Source organism: Leptodactylus fuscus, chromosome 9, assembly GCF_031893055.1.
Source record: "Leptodactylus fuscus isolate aLepFus1 chromosome 9, aLepFus1.hap2, whole genome shotgun sequence".
NCBI classification, from domain to species: domain Eukaryota; kingdom Metazoa; phylum Chordata; class Amphibia; order Anura; family Leptodactylidae; genus Leptodactylus; species Leptodactylus fuscus.
In genome coordinates this window covers 16960551-16981709 of record NC_134273.1, presented here as the reverse complement: position 1 = coordinate 16981709, position 21159 = coordinate 16960551, and the positions used below count along the sequence as shown (strand labels likewise).

At 44.7% G+C, this 21159-nt stretch overlaps 1 protein-coding gene across 1 annotated transcript in view; it reads left to right on the top strand.

The window, feature by feature from the left end:
* The first annotated feature begins 10621 nt into the window (after positions 1–10621).
* The window catches only part of DNAI3 (dynein axonemal intermediate chain 3), a 36267-nt gene continuing 25729 nt past the window's right edge, over positions 10622–21159 (top strand). The window contains exons 1-10 of the mRNA XM_075286990.1: positions 10622–10736; positions 11618–11656; positions 15354–15538; positions 15627–15731; positions 16177–16320; positions 17445–17644; positions 18882–18998; positions 19500–19690; positions 20642–20766; positions 20856–20945. Of these exons, the coding sequence (XP_075143091.1) occupies positions 10622–10736; positions 11618–11656; positions 15354–15538; positions 15627–15731; positions 16177–16320; positions 17445–17644; positions 18882–18998; positions 19500–19690; positions 20642–20766; positions 20856–20945 (1311 nt within the window). The remainder of the gene's footprint in view (positions 10737–11617; positions 11657–15353; positions 15539–15626; positions 15732–16176; positions 16321–17444; positions 17645–18881; positions 18999–19499; positions 19691–20641; positions 20767–20855; positions 20946–21159) is intronic.

The following is a 21159-nucleotide window of genomic DNA, read 5'->3' as shown; positions in this document are numbered from 1 at the left end:
GCAAGCACGGTTCATGTCAGTAAGGGCTCATTCATAACAGATCAGAATCCATTCCTTGAAAAAAAAAACCCTATTTGAATAGGTTGAATTTAAAGGGATGTTCCAGTGAATCAGGGCTCAGAACTGGGGGCTGATACCCGTCCTGATCCGATTCCAACAATGTCCACTCCCCACTGGTCTCTATTACAAAGTGCTGAGGTCTCAGCCTGCTGGAAATCTCCTCTCGGCCAATCAGAAGCCGCACCAGTGACCTGGCGAAGTCAGGGATGGGCTGAGCAGACCTATCCTGTATACTGAGAGACCCCATGGCATAGAGACCAGCAGGGACCCAGGCAATCAGTATTAATAATACATTTCATTCAGTGGAACTCCCCTTGAAGACAGTTTGTTCCATGTTTGCACCGATCACATGTGCGTATTTGTTCAGTATTTCAGGAGATAACATCAGAATATATTACATTACTAAAACAGTAAAAATTAGTTAATCCTTTAAGGAGGTTTTGCCAGGTACGACACTTATTTGCTATCCACAGGACAGGGAATAAATGTATGATCAGTGGGGATCAAGTTCTCTATGTGATCAGTGCATAGTGCACGTGTGAGATCACCTTAAAGGGATTGTCCATCCCCAAATGGAATTTTCATTCTGATAACCTGTGCACAGGATAGGCGATCAATATGTGATCTGTCACGGTCTGACCCCTGCACAGATCATCTGTACTAGTATACGGGTGCCGGAAGCTGCTAACGGATATGCAGCATTGCTCCTACATAAATAATAAGAGTGGTGCTGCACTTCCCAGGAACCACCACTATGCAGTGGATGGGGCCGTTGAGCCACTTCTATTACTTGTATAAGAGCAGCACTGCTTGTCCCCTGGCACCTTCCAGCACCCTGTGGATGCTAGTACAGCTGATCTGTGCAGGGTCTGGGAGTTGGACCCCAACAGATCACCTACTGATGATCTAACTTGTGGACAGGTCATCAGTATGAAAATTACATTTGGGGCCAAACAACCCCTTTAACAGCACTCACCCCCCTATCCTGCAGATCTATATACAGTAGGTACCATTTTAACGAGTTTAATTTAAAGGGGTTTTTCGAGGCCTTAACAAGTTTCTTTTTTAAAAGGTGACCAAATTGCAGGAGAAGCCATCAGTATGTGCTTGATGGGGGTCCGACAGTGCCCCAACACCACCGCTATACAGTGGACAGAGCTGCTACTATTACTAAAATACAAGAACACTTCTTCTTCTTCCTGGAGCAACCGGAGCAGCTGATCAGTGCAGGGTCCTGGAGTTAAACCCCCACTGATCAGATACTGATAGTCTATCCTGTATAGAAAACACTGTTGGGGTCTGGAAAACCCCTTTAAAAATATACATTCAGTGTTCGCAGGGATCACACGTGGACATCGGTAAAGACTTTACGAGTTCTGCAACATTACAAAAACAGCCATAGTTAAAGGAATCTTCCCGCTAACAGGGTACAAGACAAGCGCCGCACTGATGGAGGTCCGAGTTCAGGGACCCCCAAAGACCACTAGAACAGGGGTCAACTGTGTGAATATAGTGTCACGGACATAACTCCATTCACTTCTATGGGACTGGTTTTGACAAGCGGTGGTCACACATGTGCACCATGCCCCCATCAGGACGTAGGGACCCCTGTTTTTGTCATGGCTGCAGTCCCAGGGACCAAACCCCTTAGTTCCTATTGTAGGGCTCGGGAATAAGCGGCATTAGTAGGAAAACCCCTTTAACTCATTTTCTGCAGTCTTTGCCATGTTCCATAAATTAAAAAAAACACCGGGGGCAAAAACACGGAAAATATTTCTACATTTAACCCTTTGCCTTCTAAAATGCTCCCTATAAAGATCTGTGGAACATGCCGAATAGAGAAAAAACGTCATGCACATAAAAACTGCAGGAATAAAAAAAAAGTAAATGTGAATAAAGCCATAAAAATGAGAATAAAAAATTGAATCAATGCAGATTTGTGAAATGCAAGTGTGAACGTGTCCTTACGGTGATATTAGAACCCTTCTATATCCCGGGTTTTTTGCACCAGGTTTGCAAATTTGTGTCATTGTTTCCAAGACCCCCCCCAAAAATAAGAGGAACACACATATATATATATATATATATATATATATATATATATATATATATACACAGACAGACAGACCAGGGGTAAGCTGGGTAGAGGGCACTCACCTGCAATGCTAGGTGCCAGGCAGAGGTTGCTCCTAGTTTTTAGCTTTTATCCCAGGATCTCCCTATTTTATCCCTTCTCTGTCTATAGCGCCACTGTGCATCTCTGTGGCAGCCAGCAGTCATTGCAGGTTGCAGCTATTCCGTCCACCAGTGCCAGTGGCGATGCCAGCACCTGCCCCGGACCCGTCACCAGCTCTCTCTCTCCCGGGCTCCGCCGGCCCCTCTGTCCCCAGTCTCTTCTATCTGCGCATCGCTGTCAAATTTCTCCATCACGTGATCGGCCCGGCAGAAACCATGGAGGTCCATCGGGGCGTGGCTACGAGAGCCGGCATGCAGAAATGATTGGCTGACGCCGCTGTCCATCATTGGTCGGCTCTGCCCCTGTGGTGGGCGGGGATTCCAGCGGTCCAGGCCCGTATCAGTGGCTCAGGTGTGTGTCACGTGCCATAGTGACAATCACTAAGGACGCTGGAGGGGGTCGTCGCGCTGAGGAGCGGAATTCTGCGCCGGAAATCTGGAGAGCGCCCTCACATAGAGCTGAGGTAATTGTGTCCATGTCTGAGAGAAAAAGAGAATTTCAAAACCTGCCTGTTCATATAGCCTCTTGTTCCTAATCCTTAAAGGGGTACTCCAGTTACTTACAAGTTGTTTGTGGGGGTCTGACTGCTAGCGCCATAACCGGTCCCTAAAATGGGGTGTCCTGTACAAATGAAGTAGTCGGTCATTGTGATGTAACTAGTCTTGTGGCCCCGGTACAAGCTTTGACTCGGGCCCCCTACCCCATCCCTACGACATAGTCTTGATAGCATGTTCTCCATGTGTCATAGACTTGTACGGGATATAGTACCCACTACTGCCATCATTAAAAATCTGGTGTATAAGCAGCACAGCATCCAGTATCAATTCTGGGAGTTGCGCCATGTATGAAACAGCTGATCAGCGGGGGTGCTGGTACTCAGACCCCCACCGATCTATAACTGATGGCTTATCTTAAAGGGATTGTCCAGGATAAAATGATAATTTAACTCTAAACTAAACACCCTCCTCCCGCCTAACTTACTTACTTTATCAAAAATGTATGTTTGCCCATATCACTGCGGCACATGTTCAGATTTTTCGGTGACAATCTGTTTCCCCATTTCCAAAAATGGAACGTCAGCAATAGTATCCTTCACACACCACCCCATCATACTTACCTGTCTTCATGTCCTGATTTTCTGGGCACGAATTCTCACTTCTACCAGGACCTATGAAGGAGCCGGCTCCCACACCTGCGCAATATAGCTGCAGCGCCAGAAAGTGAAGCCCATCAATGGAAAGCCATATCTCAATTTTTTTTTTTTTTAATGTAGATAGTGAGCCCCACATAGAGCTCACAATGTACATTTTTCCCTATCAGTATGTCTTTGGAATATGGGATGGAAATCCATGCAAACACGGGGAGAACATACAAACTCCTTGCAGATGGTTTTCTGCCCTTGGCGGGATTTGAACACCAGGACTCCAGCGTTGCAAGGCTGCAGTGCTAACCACTGAGCCACCGTGTGGCCCCCAGCCGTATCTCAATTTTGTGCTGACAGACTACATTTAAAGGGAGTCTATCATTGGCGATATGCATTTTAAGCTAACGACATGTCGGAATTGCCTTTAGAAAGACTATTCTATTCCTACCTCTGGTTAAGGCCTGAAGTCGCCATTTTTTTAAATAAGGTTTTTTGATATATGTAAGTGAAGTTCAGTGAGGGCAAGGGCCATTCCCCCTGTGTTCTGAGCACTGCTTCGCCAGACCTCGAATTCATGCTCCCCTGGCCGTTCGTGTAGGAATAGAATAAAGATAGCTGCAAGCGCATGATTTTGATCTTGCTGAAGACAACGTCCGGGAAAAAGGAGCACCATGACGTCTCAAGGACATTTCGGAACGGCAAAGTAGGTGGCATCCGAGATCTAACAAGCTATGGTTGATGGGGTTCAACGGTTTCCCCAACACCACTGCTATACAGTGGATGGAGCTGTCTTCTTCTGCTTCCGCCTGGAGCCACAGGATCATCTGATGAGTGCAGGGTCCAGGTGTCAAACCCCCACCGATCAGATACTGATAGCCTATCCTGTATTTAAAACACCGCTGGGGTCTGGAAAACCCCTTTAAAAATACACATTCTGTGTTTGCAGGGATAGAATAAAGATGGCTGACGGAGCATGCGCTGTCGGCTCTGCCCGAACCAGAAGTGGATGAGCCGACAGCGCATGCGCAGGATTTTGATCTCGGAGAAGAGGAGCATCATGACGTCTCAGGGCATGTATAGGAACGGCAAAGGAAGCAGCATTCATGGTCTGACAAGGCTGTGCTCGGAGCGCAGAGGGAACGCCCCCTGTGCTCCCTGAGTATCATTTGCATATATAAATAAAGTTATTTCAAAACCAGCACCGTTCCAGACTTAACTAAGGGTAGAGGTAGAATTGTCTTTCTAAAGGCTATTCCATCGTGTCCTTAGTTTTTAATGCATATCCCCACTGATAGATTCCCTTAAAAAAAAAAAATTTGGAAGCAGAAAACACCTCAAAATCCGGTCAAAATGCAGAGTGTGAACTCTCCCTTAGGCACATGTTTAGCTCCTATCGTATCATTACCCCATTCACTACTGTCATGTGTGATATTTTCCATGCATACAGTTTGGTGTTGTATCACATGTCGGACCATTGTATCCACAGTATCGGTTCTCGGCGTCTGACCAACTCCTCAACATAAAGAAGTAAATGTTTCATTGTTTCCCCACATAGAATAAACAGTGTCCCCATACAAGAGTCCCGGATCAGCAATGCCCGCAGCGCATGCCAGTGTGTGTCTTGGCTCCAGATAAATGACGGCCTCTCAGATGACCTGAAGGGTACAAAGTATTTCTAGGAAAAACCCCATAACATAGCACTGAACCACTTTGTAGCCTCAGGTCTGTAATTATGGCCAAGAACACGGTCAGGAAGTTCTGTAGAGAGATTACACAATGGTCATGAGTCTTTTCCATACATGAAAATATGTGAAATCTCGGTATTGATAACCATAGAGCTCAAGGAATCCATCCACTGAAAGTACCAGAAACAGAAATGCTACTTAACCCCTTCCCGACATCTGCCGTAATAGTATGGCGGTCTTTAAAGATGGCAGCTACCGGGTCTCCGTTGTAATGTACAGCAGAGACCCAGAGCTAATGTCTGTGATCAGAGTCCACTCTGATCGGGGAATTGGAGGGCCGGTCCCCACCAGCCCCCTACCTTTTCCATTGCAGGCAGGCTCCCACCCATGCCTACAATAAGGAAGTTACTATTGCGGCTGGTCTATGATGGGTGACAAGTCCAGAGACGCTTTGGGCCATGGTAACACATTTAGGCCACGTGGGCTACTCACAGTGGTGTAACATGTGGCCTGGTGTTGTCCTCTTGGAGCAATGGCTGGTTCCACAACCACATCAATGTAACGCTGAGCTGTTAGTGGACCTGTAATGAAGATTTGAGGGGTCCGACTACCATACAGTATGTCACCCTACACCATAATCCCCCGAGTAAGACCACTGTGATGTTTCTTTGGTCAGAACGCTTCATGGCGTTGCACACGTGGTCTTCAGACCAATCTCTGACTATCATGGAATCCAAGACACAAGTGGAACTACTCGCTTAATAAGATAGACATCCATTTGTGTCTTGCTGAGCACCATGATAGCCTTTTATGAGATCAGTGGATGACCTATAGCTGGACGTCTGGCCCAGTGTCACACAGACGCCTACTGATGGTTTGCAGTCCAAGGCTCGAGATGTGATTTCCGGTTTCCCTTTCAGTCCACAATCTATCACTGTCCGCCATTCTTACATTCGGACAATCCCTCCAGTCTGAAGTCCTCTGCGCACCTCTTGCTGTCTTTCCAACTTTTTGCCCCTCCTATATACCATGCATTGGAGCAATTGGATCATTTGCAGATCTTATTGTCACCGACTGCTCCCTTGCATAACCTTACAGCTTGTCCCAGGAGTGGTTTTTTTTTCCCCATTGAGGCTTCATTGAATGACCAATCCTTATCATTATCAGATAGACTATTAATATCAGATCGATGGGGGTCTATCCTCAGCTCTCCCGCCTATCAGGACATTAAAGGGACTGAAGCATCTCTGTTTCATGACATCACTTCCATCAGCCACCCAAAGGAATAAAACCGAGCTGCAATCCCTTACGCGGCCACTATACAACGTATGGCGCTGTGTTCACCTGCTATGTGTGAACTCCACTTTACTTGGGTGTAATATACCCATGTCTAACCCAGGCTTTAGAAGTGGGCACAGGTGGGGACCCATAGCCAAATTTTTCCTTATGACCTCTTTACTTGGTCAGTAGTCTTTGCTCATTCCCCCCATATACATCTATTTTCAGTTATCACTATCTGACCCCCTGGTAGCTTCTACACCTCCTACTCTGTAGATATGCCCTCCATAGGTGGGGGTCAGTAGACGACCCCTAGACATTAGTCATGCAGTGAGGCCCATAGATGCTCGCTTGTAGTTTACCACTGCCCCGTCCTTCTTATTTCACAATTGTTTGTCCATCTCTGTGCTAACAAACATTGCTTTTCTTCTTTGTTGTAGCCCGCAGCGTGCCAGCCACATGATGCAACCATGTTAATAAATAATCTCATCAACTGTATATTCCTGGAAGCCGATCACATCTGTGTAATTCTAGCTAATGAAGATGGTTTATTCCTTATTAAAGGAGCTTTCCCAGTACTATTCCCATGGAAAACTGTATTGTGGGAAAAAAACGCATTTGTGCTGTCATAGTTAATGGGTTAAGGGCTTAAGCCATATTCACACAGCAGTGAATAATGTCCGTGTGACGTCCGAGAGAACAGACATCTCTCGGCAGCATTGCATCAGTGTCTGTGTATGGGGGCGATTTACATGACCGTTAATTTCACAGCCATTAAAAAAAATCTGACCTGCGCCATCTTTGTCCATGGAAATTGAAAACGATGGGTTCTACGATGGCCATGTGACCGCCATTCCAAAAAGACCGTTGCATGGCCATTAGCTTACATTCACACAGCCGCAATAAATGTCCGTTTTTCACTGCCGTTTTGCACCTGGGAGGCGGCCATTTTCAGAGATCCCTCATACATAAGAGTGTATGGAGAGATCTGTGAAAATTGGACAAAAATAGAGCATGACCCATATTCGGACCGTCAAAATATCGGTTGTGTGAATAGCCCCCATTCACAGACATTGATATTAATGCAGCCGAGTGCATAAGGCCTAAGTCAGTAGGGCAAGACTGTACCAAAAAGAGATGGGCGTGCTGCAATGTGAAAAGAAAATGCAAAAATCCAAGCATCTTTTGTGACAATACAAAAAACCTAATGAATGAACAACAAACAAACTAGACAAGTGCACAGATACAGAGGTGTCACCTAGATGTAGTCACATAGTCACCTAGATGTAGTCACATCTAGGTGACAGTATAATATATATATATATATATATATATATATATATATATATATATATATACTGTGAATGCATCTGCAGAATTTGCAGGTTTATTGTGAATTCTAGAACATTAGCACGATTAGTTGTAGCCTAAATACCATATAACTGAATCCTTTGGATTGGCGACCCTTCTATGGCCCATATTCGCACTATATTTAGGGAGAGCCCATACGGTTTATGCACCCCCTTCATACAATCTTTTGTGCTCCTGATCTCAGTTCTGTTTCACAATGTCATCTGGATCAGCACAGGCTGAGTCCAAAGTCTCATTGACTTGGTTACTCATTAGTTACCAGTAATGGCCCCCGGCTGAGCTATAACAATGAGGGCAGTCATGTAGTGTCACACATGGGTATACTGGGTGCCCCCGTATAATCCCTACTAACCTATGGTCATGGTAGATGATGCTGCGAGTATTACAGATGGGTGACTTTCACTTTATCACTATATCTCGGGCTCAGACAAACTGACCCCCCGGTATGTTATAAGGGATACAATGGGAAGTGAAATTCTTATACCCTGGGAGACCGCTGAGTCTTATGGGTGGAGGCCTATTGGAGGTGTAAAGAATAAAAACCATTTCTACTCCCCTTCCCACACCTCTTTTGGCTTTCCTTGCAACGTCCTGCGCTCTTCTGGTCCTCTTCCGGTCTCCTGGGCAATGTCAACCCCATGTGACCCCAAATATATCAGCCAGGAGGCCAAAAGAGGACCGAGACGGAGTGCGCCGGAAGAGGTGAGTATAAGGTGATCTGGAGAAACCCCAGAGTATAATAAATTCACATTCTTGTGTAACAAACCCCCAAACCTTACATGTTCGGAGGCACACAAAACTTTTGGAAAATTTTGGTCAAATTCAGTTCGATCTGAGCCACTTCACTCCTCTCTAGTCAGTATACGCGCCGTAATGACTGCGCAATCTGCTTGTGTAACACTAGCCTAGGTCTGAATTCAATATATTTTGCAGAAATTTCTGTGACTGTTCCATTTATCCAAAATCCATGTGTTTGCCACCGAAGTAACCCCATTTGATCCCATATTGCCTTCTGTTGCCATCAAAACTAAGAGGTTATAGAGTCCTCAATATGGAGACTGTGCATTTTCCCCCTTCTGCTTCTTAAGGAGGGGGGAAGGAAATTGCCCAAAAAATAATAAAATATTCCAACACTTCCTACTATACATCTGGATGTGAGACACTTGGCTGCAGCAGGATCCTCCCCTCCCCCTCTGCCCTTCTATAAAGCTGGAGCTATTGCTCGTCACCCAACTTTCCACTAGGATCTATTAGATATTCTTATTGCTATTCTTCTACTTTGCGCCACCTTACAGGGACCTTGTGGGAATATATTTTCTGTTTTACCAGCTGTCAAGCTGAGGAGTATTTTCCATCTTCAGTCTCATAACATAATTGTCGTGAGTCACCGCTCAGTCACCGTCTTGTGAACACGCTGCGGCTGCCATATGTTTTACTTCTGCTTAGAGACCGACCTCAAGCACATAATATCCCGCTTTATAAAACAGATTCATACTATTGCGCTGTGCAGTTCTCGCTTTGGCTTAGATATAAGAATGAAGAATATTGATCAAATCTGCAATATGTGACTGAGGCTTTACGGCTCCATAGGACCTCCAAGCTGCATGGAGTCTTAAAGGGGTGATTAACAGGACTAGGATATTGGTGAACGAACAAGGGACACTTCTGCTTCACAGGTTTGTGATGTTAAGTTTGAGACCCACGTTGGGTTTGCAGCTCAGTCCCATTCAAATGAATGGAACTGAACTGCAATACCAAGCACAGCCACTACACAATGTATGGCGCTGTGCTAGGTAAGTGCTGATCGGTCTGACACTGATGGCTGACAATAGGAAGCTGCATTAAAGGTGGTTGTTCAGGATATACAATTTATAGCAAAGAGGCCAGGGAAGGTTTTAAAAAAAAAAACCAAACCCTGTCCAATGGCGCCTTGTGGTTCTTCCAGGTGAAGTCCACGCGTCACATGACTACTGAGGCCAATCAGCGGCCTAAGGAAAGTATCCACTTGTCTACGTCACCTATGACGTCACGTACGGCCTAAGGAACAAGACCCCGTGAGCAGCAGGACGACTGGACCTCGCCAGTGGAATTTCGTAAACCTCCTCTATATTTAGAACTTACTGTGGCCAAAAATGGGGATCATGGGACTCCCCATTCTCCAAATAGATTCTGGTCCTTGATGTAGAATCCATATCTATTGGGCATTTTAGCCTATAACCATATATTCCCAGGTCGGAATACCCCTTTAAGAAGCCACTGGGACTGCGAGGGCTGCTCTACAGGCCCTGCTCTGTACATGAGGCCGGACACTAATGACAATGGAAACTTAATCTGCAGGTAAACCCCTATTTATGAGCCATTGAAGCAGAAACGCACCTGACTCTATGTGACCGAGGAACAACAAGGCCCAGCCTGTTTACCTAGTAATCAATAGAACGACACCAAAAATATACAGAGCCAAAATGTAAGTTGTGCCAAAAGAGCAAACCCTCTATAGCGGATAGCAGGGCCTGTAACAGTGGTTAAAGGGGTATTCCAGCCTCCGTAAAAGGATAGAGGGTAACTTTGTAACCTGCTTATCCCTGAGGATAAGCGGTGCCAGATGTGCCTTGTAGCTGCTGATCTATCTCCATTGATATAAATTTCATATACTATCAGATCATTCCGTTATCTCATGTACATGGACCACTTTACTGTATTCTAGCTCAAGCATGTGGCCATATAATGGATCTGCATTGTATAGATCTATAAATAGAAGTCTATGGAGCCGTAGAGCGTGCCTCTCCTCTTATGTAGCTATGCTTGTACTTTGTGCATTTCACAACTTACTTTATGTATTTTGTAGACATGTCTACTAGAGATTCCTCCCGGTCTCCATCTCGAGCTTCCAGGTCATCTTCTCGAACATCAAAAAGTAAAGACAAGAAGACTGGGAGCGCAAAGAGGAAGGCGAAACACTCAGGTGACTCGTAAAGGATCGCTGAGAAACACAGATATACATTGTCGTCTCAGATTCTGTGATAGTCTCAATGGCTAGGAAATTTCTCAGGTGCTCTTCTTGGATTTTGTGAAGCCCGCCAGCGCAAACATGTAGCACATTGTTTGTCCACATGGTGGCGCTGCCTGTCTATACAAGTCAAGTACACAGAATGGGAGATGACACCATCAGTAATGCAAGATTATAATAAGTAGATGTAAAGATCTATTCAATGTGATGAGTCTTTATGAAGAGGGGGTCCCATCTGATTACTAGAACGGGGTCCCAAGCCCTCCATTCGACCTCACCATATAAATGCAGGTTTAATTACAGCGGTATTTGAGCATGTAGTCGTGCAAGGTGGACCCCAGTAACATAGATTGTAGGGGTCTGGATACAGGGGGCCCAGCCATTAGATATTTATTACCTATTTTAACCCTAAGTGGGTGTTGCCTCTACATCTGGCATTGGACGCGCTGTACACCTAAACCTGCTAGATTACTGAGCTTACACTGTATTTGTAGGCAGTACAGCTGCATTTGTCATATATCCCTTGACAACAATCTAATATACTCGACCCTTTTGTACCCCCAATATCAGCCATCAGGACAGTGAGGGGACACTACCGTACACAGATGGTTGATGGATTTATCTAATGTGTATGGCCACTATAAGGACATGCATTGCCATATCACTGGTTCCAATTCTATATATTAGTATACTGCTTGGCGTTATAACTGCATAGACTATATCACTGGGACAGCTCCAGTCTACATAATGTACATAGGTGTATTATCATTAACCAATTGTCATCTGATTATAAAATCACAGATGGTCTGATCCTTGCTATTTGTTATTACTTTTAGCTAAAAAGCATGAAGATTCAGCAGCGTCTACCAGCTCAGGTAAGTCACTCTCTTTATTTTAAGGTTTGGATTTTATTCTAGGACTGACATCTCCTCTCTGCCCGGAGCCCCAACTATCCTGTGTGTCCTAGACATGAAGAGGACATTGTACTGGCATCACTAGTACTACTGCCCATAGTATCACACATAGGGGACTTTGAGACAATGCAGGAAAGCTGTGTGTAGCTATATGTGACGTGATATATATGTGATCCTATAGACACCAATAACAGTAATTCTAGTACAGTGTTCAGAGATCCACTGGCATATGCATGTCCTATCTGCATGTCTGGGACACACAGGATAGTTGTAGCTGTAGATAGAAAGCTTTCCACTGACTATTCCATGGGAAGTCGAGGACAGGACACCCTAGTACCTATAGTATATCTCAGGAATGGAGTGGAGGGAGTGGATCAAGATTGGGGCTCTGCAAAGGGGCTAAAAAAAGCATGAGCAAAAAACTGACTGTGAATATAATGAGTAACATGAAAGCAACAAGTGCAGGCTTTCAGATTTCAGACAGGTATGTGCTAAGTGCAGTGGCGTAACTAGGAATGGCGGGGCCCTGTGGCAAACTTTTGACATGGGTCCCCCCCCAACCGACGCTGAAGACCCATGACCGAATGACCCTCCCCCCCCCCTGCATTCCTGCGCACTCTCTTATGCCCCATAGCAGCCCCTGCACACAGTATTATGTCCCATAGTGGCCCCTGCAGATAGTATTACTCCCCATAGCAGCCCCTACACACAGTATTACTCCCCATAATGGCCCCTGCACACAGTATTACTCCCCATAGTGGCCCCTGTACACAGTATTATGCCCCATAGTGGCCCCTGCACACAGTATTATTCCCCATAGTGGCCCCTGCACACAGTATTATGCCCCATAGTGGCCCCTGCACACAGTATTACTCCCCATAGTGGCCCCTGCACATATTTTTATACCCCATAGTGGCCCCTGCACACAGTATTATGTCCCATAGTGGCCCCAGTACACAGTATTACTGTATGTCCCATAATGGCCCCTGCACACAGTATTATGCCCCATAGTGACCCCTGCACACAGTATTATGCCCCATAGTGGCCCCCGCACACAGTATTATGCCCCCTAGTGGCCCACAGTGGATGGATGGGTCACTTTGGTGCAGGAAAAGACAGCATTAGAGCCAGAGTGAAAACCAGCCCTGCAGCCCCCTCATTCTCAGGTTCTCACGTTTCCATGGGCAAACCCCCCCACTGATCATAAAGTGGCGGCAGATCTACCCAAATGAAGTTGTGGCCTAGACTATATTTATCAGTGATGGCAAGGATGTGTCAGAAAGATCTGTATCTATGTGGTTTGGTTTGAGTGTATTCTAAAAATGAAACGGTTCATGTTCCTCTTACAACAAAGCTTCCTATGTATTGAGCATTTCGATATAAGGATGACAGATAGCCCCAGTCTTTGTAGTAGCCGTTCTCCGAGGATCTAGTTCCTATGGCCGATGTGCCAGTTTATGTACATTCAGATCTTCTTTCTGAGAAGTCATTCTCAGGTTAAAACCCCACATCAGACAGAATTCCCATATAGAAGACAATAGAGATATTTGTATGGTGCGCCGAGCCGGCAGCGAGATGAACCTTCTCATTACTCTACATTGCCCAGAGCCGCTGGGATCAAACAGGATAGCATCGTAACATTGTATCACACATATCATGTGCAGGGGAAAAAAGGGGGGTCTGCAAAAATGGCTTCATTCATCCATGACCCTACACAGACTGCCAACACACTGCAGATGAGCCGTCTGCTCCTCTCTATAGTGTACAGTCAGATACAAGGGGTTACGGATCCCCTTTCAGCGTCGCTCCCAGTCTATGCCTCAGGTAAGATGACTTCATGGAGTCTGATGTTATGAGCGCAGGGTGCAGGAAAAAGGACCGGAGGTAAAATCACAGATATAATAGAAAGGCTGCATTTATTACATGGTTATTAAATAGATATCCCCATCAAGGTAGATATATATGAGAAACTAGATGGATAGATAGATAGATAGATAGGAGATAGAGAAAAGATAGATAGATAGATAGATAGATAGATAGATAGATAGATAGATAGATAGGAGATAGAGAAAAGATAGATAGATAGATAGATAGGAGATAGATAGATAGATAGATAGATAGGAGATAGAGAAAAGATAGATAGATAGATAGATAGATAGATAGGAGATAGAGAAAAGATAGATAGATAGATAGATAGATAGATAGATAGATAGATAGATAGATAGATAGATAAAACTGTTGTAGTTGGGTATTTATCTGATTGTCCGAGGTAAAACATTCCAGAGCACCGGTGCAGCTGAAGAAAAGTCACGGAGAAGGGAATGGGATGTTTGGATAACAGAGGATACAAGTCTATGGTCATTGGCAGAACGTAGAGGCCAGATAGGGAGGTAGATTGTAACGTGGGAGGAAATATACGGAGGGATTTATTGGGGAGTGTGATAATTTTATATTGTATTCAGTGATGGATGTGCAATGACTAACACAAGGTAGATACATTGGTGTACCAGTGTAAGTCTGGCGGCCGCATTCAGGACAGTGAATGAGAGACATGATGGATATAGGGGTGGACCTATAGCCTGCGCCTGGGGGCCTAACTACAGTACAGGTAATAAGTTATAGCAATGCCCTAAACAATGCAAAACAGACAGAACAATTACTGGGTGTAATTCTCAGTATCTGCTTTTATTCTTTATATATAGACACTGCACAGCACCACTTCTCTTGTCCCGTATACTGGGTGTTATTCTCAGTATCTGCTCGTATTCTTTATATATAGACACTGCACAGCACCACTTCTCTTGTCCCGTATACTGGGTGTTATTCTCACTGTATCTGTTAGCCATTCTCCATACTATATCCACTATGCCTCTGCTTGATGCAGTTTTCCTTTCTTCCAGTAGGTGTCGCTGCGTCCTTCCCCCCTTTCCTTGCGGTGTCCTATATATATATATATATATATATATATATATATATATATATATATATATATATATATATGTGACCTCTGTGTTCCGGCCCGGCCTCACCTACTCTCTATAATCATAACCGGAATATCTATTCCTGATATCTTTATTTCCGTTCTTTCTAAAATAAAGATGAGTAAAAATAACATAAATTAGTGGTGAGAGTCCTCAGCCCACATTCTCATTGTATCCGACACAAGACTTCCTTTCGCTTTTTCTTGTGTTACTTTAACTCTTTTGATCCCAGGCTGACCAGCGGACCTACTAGTACTTTCCCTTTTTGGTAAATTCTTAGGACTGGGCAGTAGCTGCACTTATAACACTTAGGAATCAGGCACACAATCGCATTTCGTTGAATCTGCTCACCACATGACCCCCTCAGATCACCTGTACTGGGACAATATGGCTCCTGTTAATCTTTATGGGACAGCGCTGCGGTAACTGAACTCACCACTACACAACGTATGGATAGTGGGTGGGTATGTAAACATTACTGGGAGCTGCAGTATCCTGGATCATTACCAGGACCCCCACAGATCTAATATTGATGACCTATCCTAAGGATAACCCCTTTAAGAAAGCTGGTGGTCCAGGAAGGGATGCCCCTCTTCCATATAAATCCTACACTACTTTTTGCCCTCCATGCAGTCCTACTCCCTAAACTGGCACCCAATCGAGTTTCTTCTTCACAGGTCACCCAGAATATATCGTTCCCCTGGTTCTGACCTCCAAGACTCAGGAGATCTTCAGCTGTCGAATCGATGAAGACGTGACCCATGAAAACCCATTCAAGCTTTTAAAGAAAGAAGAAATTCTCAGCGACCTCAAGAACAGAGCGGCGGTGTCCGACTTCAGCCCCTTTAAATCCATTATTACGGTACACTGGATGGTCATTGTCTTCATTTACATCCTTGGGGTGAAACTTTAAGGTTTTAACAATCTCCATCTTCTCTCTCTGTATAAAGGAGTATCCCGGAGAGGAGCTGCTGCTGGTTTTTGATAGAGATTTCACCTACGGTCAGAACTTTTACCTTGTTGTAACGGAAGAAGCCAAAGAATCAATTCTGCAAGTAAGAAGCCTATAATACCCAATGTCAGCCAGGCAGATAATAGCCATATTATTCCGGCACACAATGGCTATTTCCTACATACAGATCATATATTATAGAGCCCAGGCCTCCAGATGTTTCAGCTTCAGGACACTTCTGGATATCCTGTTAGGCCACATAGGACCGCATTCACATCTGCATTGTTGGCTCCATCGCAGATTCCTATAAGGAAATAACATTGCAGATGTGAACCCAACCTTAAAGGGATTGTTAGGATAGAATTGATTTCACATTGTTAGGATATTCCACCCATGTCTGTCCATTGGGGGGATATAAGGATATGAGTTCAGTGGATTTTGCAGTGGGAAATTTGCTACGGAAGTCTTCCTAATATAGACCTATAGTATCCTTTGTGTCCCCGAACCACAATAAGCATTATATAGGAGTATTTGTGCTTTATTTGTAGCCACCAGAACCCGTAACCGATGAAGAAGAAAAAGATGATGATTCTGAAGATTTCACGTACATGCCTCCGGTACCCAGACCATGGATCTCTTTAGGCAGTGAACTGGAGGTTGAGGAAGAAATGGTGAAAGAATCCCAGACTAAGGTTAGAGGATGTAACCGAGATGATGCATGGAGACGTTCCGTTATAGATCATCCTATGGGCCATGTAAAACTGTACCTGGCTTCTAGATGGTTGCAGCAACAGATGTTAAAGGGGTGATGCCATGAACAGTAGTTATCCTCTATCCATAAATATCTGATTGATGGGGGTCTGACCACTGAGCCCCCTACCAATCCTGAGAACGAGTGGTGTCAGGCTGAGTGTAGACATATCAGGTGGTGGATGGCGTTCCCATTCGCTTCAGTGTGAGCATCAGAGATAACCAAGTAGAATACAAGCGCCATCCACGACCTGACACACAGGCTGAATGCACAACAGGGGGGCACTACCTGTTCTCAGGATCCTGGAGTCACCCGTTTGACCACGAGAATGGTATCCAGGAGGAATAACAGAGGAACTGCTCAACACAGAGTGATAAACAAAGGGTACTGCAAAATCGTGGTTTCACGAATTGACAAGTATTTACTAAAATAGACATGTCAGGAGAGATGACAGATCCACCTTAAGAAGGTTCAGGCCATGATGGTATAAACCTGCACCAACAAGGGGAATAGGGTATAAGTGGCTGGAACCTGGGGAAGCTGCCATACTTACTATTATTATTTATTTACTTATTTAGCTTACTTGTATAGCGCCATCATATTCCACAGCACATTACAGACATTGTCAGTCAGTCATAGGGTGTTGTTGTGATCGGACAAACCCTAAAACGTGAAAGAGAAAAAAGTCCTAACAAACTATGACCAGATTAATGCGTACCTCAGTACAAGTCCACAGCTCATCTTCAGTATGGATTTCACCATTGTATGCTTGCACAGTGAAAATCCACAATTGACTGACCCTACATTTGAAAATCCACAAAATTTAAATTTTTTCTTCTTGGATCATTTCACTACATGTGAATGGGATTTTCGGCACCCCATCCACACGTATTTCACTCTCATCTGTTGTGGATTTCCAGTGTCCATACCAAATCTGCAGCGTATGACTCCTATCCTAACCAGCAAGCACTGAAATAGCATCAATGTGAATTCTGTCTAAGGAAAACATTTTGACATCTTCTATGTAGTAAATTTCAACCACCCTATTTATTTCATGTTTTACAGATTAAATTCATGATCTCCCGGGTACACAGAGAGTTCGGCTCCCATGTTGCCTTCAGCGATTACAATGCATCAGATGTTAAAGACGGCTATATGGAATGTGCTCCTTACCAGGACAAACACTTCAATATAAAGCCCAAGGAGCGCGACATCGGGGTACAAGTGGTGCCGCTATTACAGGAGCACAGTACCCAGACCAAGTGGTAAGATGGCGCTCTGGTATGTTTCTAGAGGTTGGCTTTGGCCAATTATTATGGGAGAAACACTGATTGTATCACCGGGAAATAAGTCAAGTAAAACTTCTCTGGACCTCCGGTGGTCTCGGCTTTCTTCGGGACATTTTCCACAGCAAATTACATTCATGTGGATATACCATAATACCCTAAATCTCTACATAGACAAGCAGCCTGCCGTCATCACTAGGGCGAGCTCACTGGATATTGTCTTATTGTTCAGTGACCGTTGGAGAGAAATTTGAGGCTGTCTGATTCTTTTCCAAAAACTGGCCCTGTGGAACCGTTACAGAAACCCGAAGCTAAGCCTTAGGGTAAGTTCATACTGGAATTTTTGGTCCAAAACCTGAGGCAGAGGCCGCCTCAGGTTCCGGACCAAAATACGGGTATCTGTGACTGGATGCCGGTGCAGTGCACTCAGCGCACTCCGCTCCGGATTAGGCCCAAATGAATGGGCCTAGTCGGGAGGAGGGAGTGTCTTCAGGTGGATGTCACAAGGCAAAACCGCCTGAAAGAATAAACTTCTTTTTTCGGGAGCTGAAACAAATGGCTCCCGGAAAAAAAAACTGACCGGCTCCCATTGATTTCAATGGGAGCCATCTTTTTGGTCAGGATTTTCAGGCGGATACAGCCTCAAAATCCTGACCAAAAAACCCCTTGTAAACTTACCCTTAGCTTTCTGCCACAGGTTTGCTAGTTAGCTCATATACAATGGGATTAATAAAGGATGAGACCTTGGGGCCCCTTCACACGGCGTAAGCGCGCCGCTCATTTAGACCCATACAAGTGAGCGCTTCAAAACACATCAATGGGAGCGTGCGTAAAGCCGGCTTTACACGCGCTCCCATTGAAGTGAATGGGATGTGTTTTGAAGCGCTCGCGTGTATGGGTCTAAATGAGCGGCGCGCTTACGCCGTGTGAAGGGGCCCTTGTGCTGCAGTTTCCTCAGTCATTTGGCCGCTGAAACCACACGATTGAAAGGGACATTCTCTTTTAGCATTCTGAAAAAAGATCTATCCTTCACTGCTTATTATTGAAAACAATGGGAGGCAGATTTCGGAGCTGACTTTGAGGTGCAAATTACAAATCCTCTGTGTGAACACACCTTCACAGTATGCAATAAACTCCGAAGCTCCCCCTAGTGGTGAATGTCTGGGGCCAGAATATCATGTCTAATTCTCACTCACTCTGTATATATATCATATAGGACTTACCCTCGAAATGCCTGTACTCAGTATACACCAAGGGAGTTTACCGAAGAGCAGAAACAGGAATACCTGTCCTCTAAGAGTATGAAGGAATTTATCAACTCTGTGTCTTTAAGGTAAAACAACAGGATTACATGAATCTTTATCTCTGTATTTCTTGCTACAGTAAGTCTCATCATATTAGATTGAAGGCAAGCTGACAGCCATCCCTCCCGTCCCCCCCAGACACATGCATGCTGGGCTTGACTGAGAGAGAGTGGAGAAAGTCTCTGCAAAACTTATCTCGGTGCAACTTATTTCCTCAAGAGCAAAAGGATCCGCCATGTTGAAATCCAGCATGCCTGACCCTTCTGTTCCCCGACATCTGCTGTCAGCATACCGCCATACACATTAGATGGTCATCAGATTCTGCTAAAGTCGGCAGATTTGGATCATTTTCTCATCTAATGTGTATGACCAGTTTAATTTCTGTGGTTTGCAGAGTTTCATTCTTTGATTGCATTGGTTTGTTGTTGAACTACAACTCCCAGCATTCTGAAGACGTCATGGCTGCCCGCTGCTATAGAGTTATACATCTTTAGCAATTCTTCATCACATTCTTCCATTTCTTTCCACAGACTGGAACTGGCTCTACAGCAAAATGAAATTGTGAACGCCTTTGTCGATGACTGGAAAGCCTTGTGTGACCAGGAGAGCACTTTTGGGGGCAAATCTGACTCCCACCTTAAAGAATATCAGTCTTTTACGGATCACAAGTTGGGAAAAGAAAAAACCATCGGTTGCATTAGCTGGCACCCAACGCTTCATGGTAAGTGCTGGAGGAAATGTCCTGTTTTTTCCCAATTTGTATTTATTTATCTTTACAGCTGCTATGCAGATCTATATGTTTTGATGGTTACAGACTACCAAATCCTTTGTGTAGTCTGCCTTCCTATGTTACTCCGCTCCCTCTGCCTCCTTTTCTTTTGGAATTAAAGGGGTATTCCCACGTCGCATACTCACCAGTCTTCACTGCTGTAAAATCTTCTTTCTTCCTGGTTTCTTGCATCATTTGGTGGGCGGGGTTTCTCATGCAACCTGTCGTTTAGCCCGCCCCCAAATTAGGGTGTAGCTCCGCCCACCACATAGCGTGATCCTATGGGGCGGCTGAAGGGCCTGTGATGTCATCAAAGGTCCTCAAATAACACTATATGCACATTATTGGACTATGAAGTACAGGCAGGAACAACTCCATTCTGTGTTACATACAGAGACTGCCTGTCTCTTCCATAATGAACACAATTGAATTAGCTAGCCTGATAACTGGGAGAACAGAAGATGAGTTCATAAATGAAAGCAGCTCCTCTCCCCTATCTGAGAGCAGGAAGCTAGGTCACGAGGTGCAGACACAGGAATAGCTAGAAACACAGGCTTGCTCCCTGCACTTAGCCCCTCCTCCCTCCCCCCTGAGAGCAGCAGATACATCACTTGACTTTTGAGCAGATAAGTCAGGGCTGTGTCAACAATGAATTGAATAAAGTAAGATAGTGGACAAACAAAGCAGTTTTGCTGAAGCAGTGTATTTAGGAAAAGTCTTACATCCACATTAACAAGCAGTATAGATAGGATCCTTGTGATGGGACAACCCCTTTAAAGACCTTACAACAAAGGCGCACAACCCATTGTTATAAGGCGTGTTTGCCATTTTCTACATCTCATTTCTGGCCCTTTTTTTTCACTAAATCTGCCCAATTCTCTCAATGTTCCTCTTCCTCCCCAGGTTTAGTTGCAGTTTCCCTCACAGAGCGGTTATCACTAGAAGATCGAGTGAACGTTTCATCTAAACTCATATTGACGCCGTCTCTGATTCTCATTTGGAATCTGAATGACCCCATCCGTCCGCAGGTCAGAGATCTCCCCTAGGTGTGGGGTCTTCTCAATGTTGGTGTGATCTCTTCTTCACTGGACTTGACTTTTTCTCTTCTTTTCACTAGCTAATGCTTGAATGCCCAGATGACATATATTGCTTCCAGTTTTGCCCAAGTGACCCCAATATCATCGCTGGAGGGTGTATCAATGGCCAGGTACAGAGCGCAACATTATGATGTGAACATTAGTACAGGGGTCATCCCTTCCAAGACTTCCATATTTATGAATGATGTTGACAGCGCTTCTTTTGAAAGCAATGGCCATGTTTTATACCTACAACATTAATGCAGACATCTCTGTACACTGTATAAGGTGAGTGTCAAACTCCCAGCACACCTATGATCAGCTGGGAATCTATCTATCTATCTC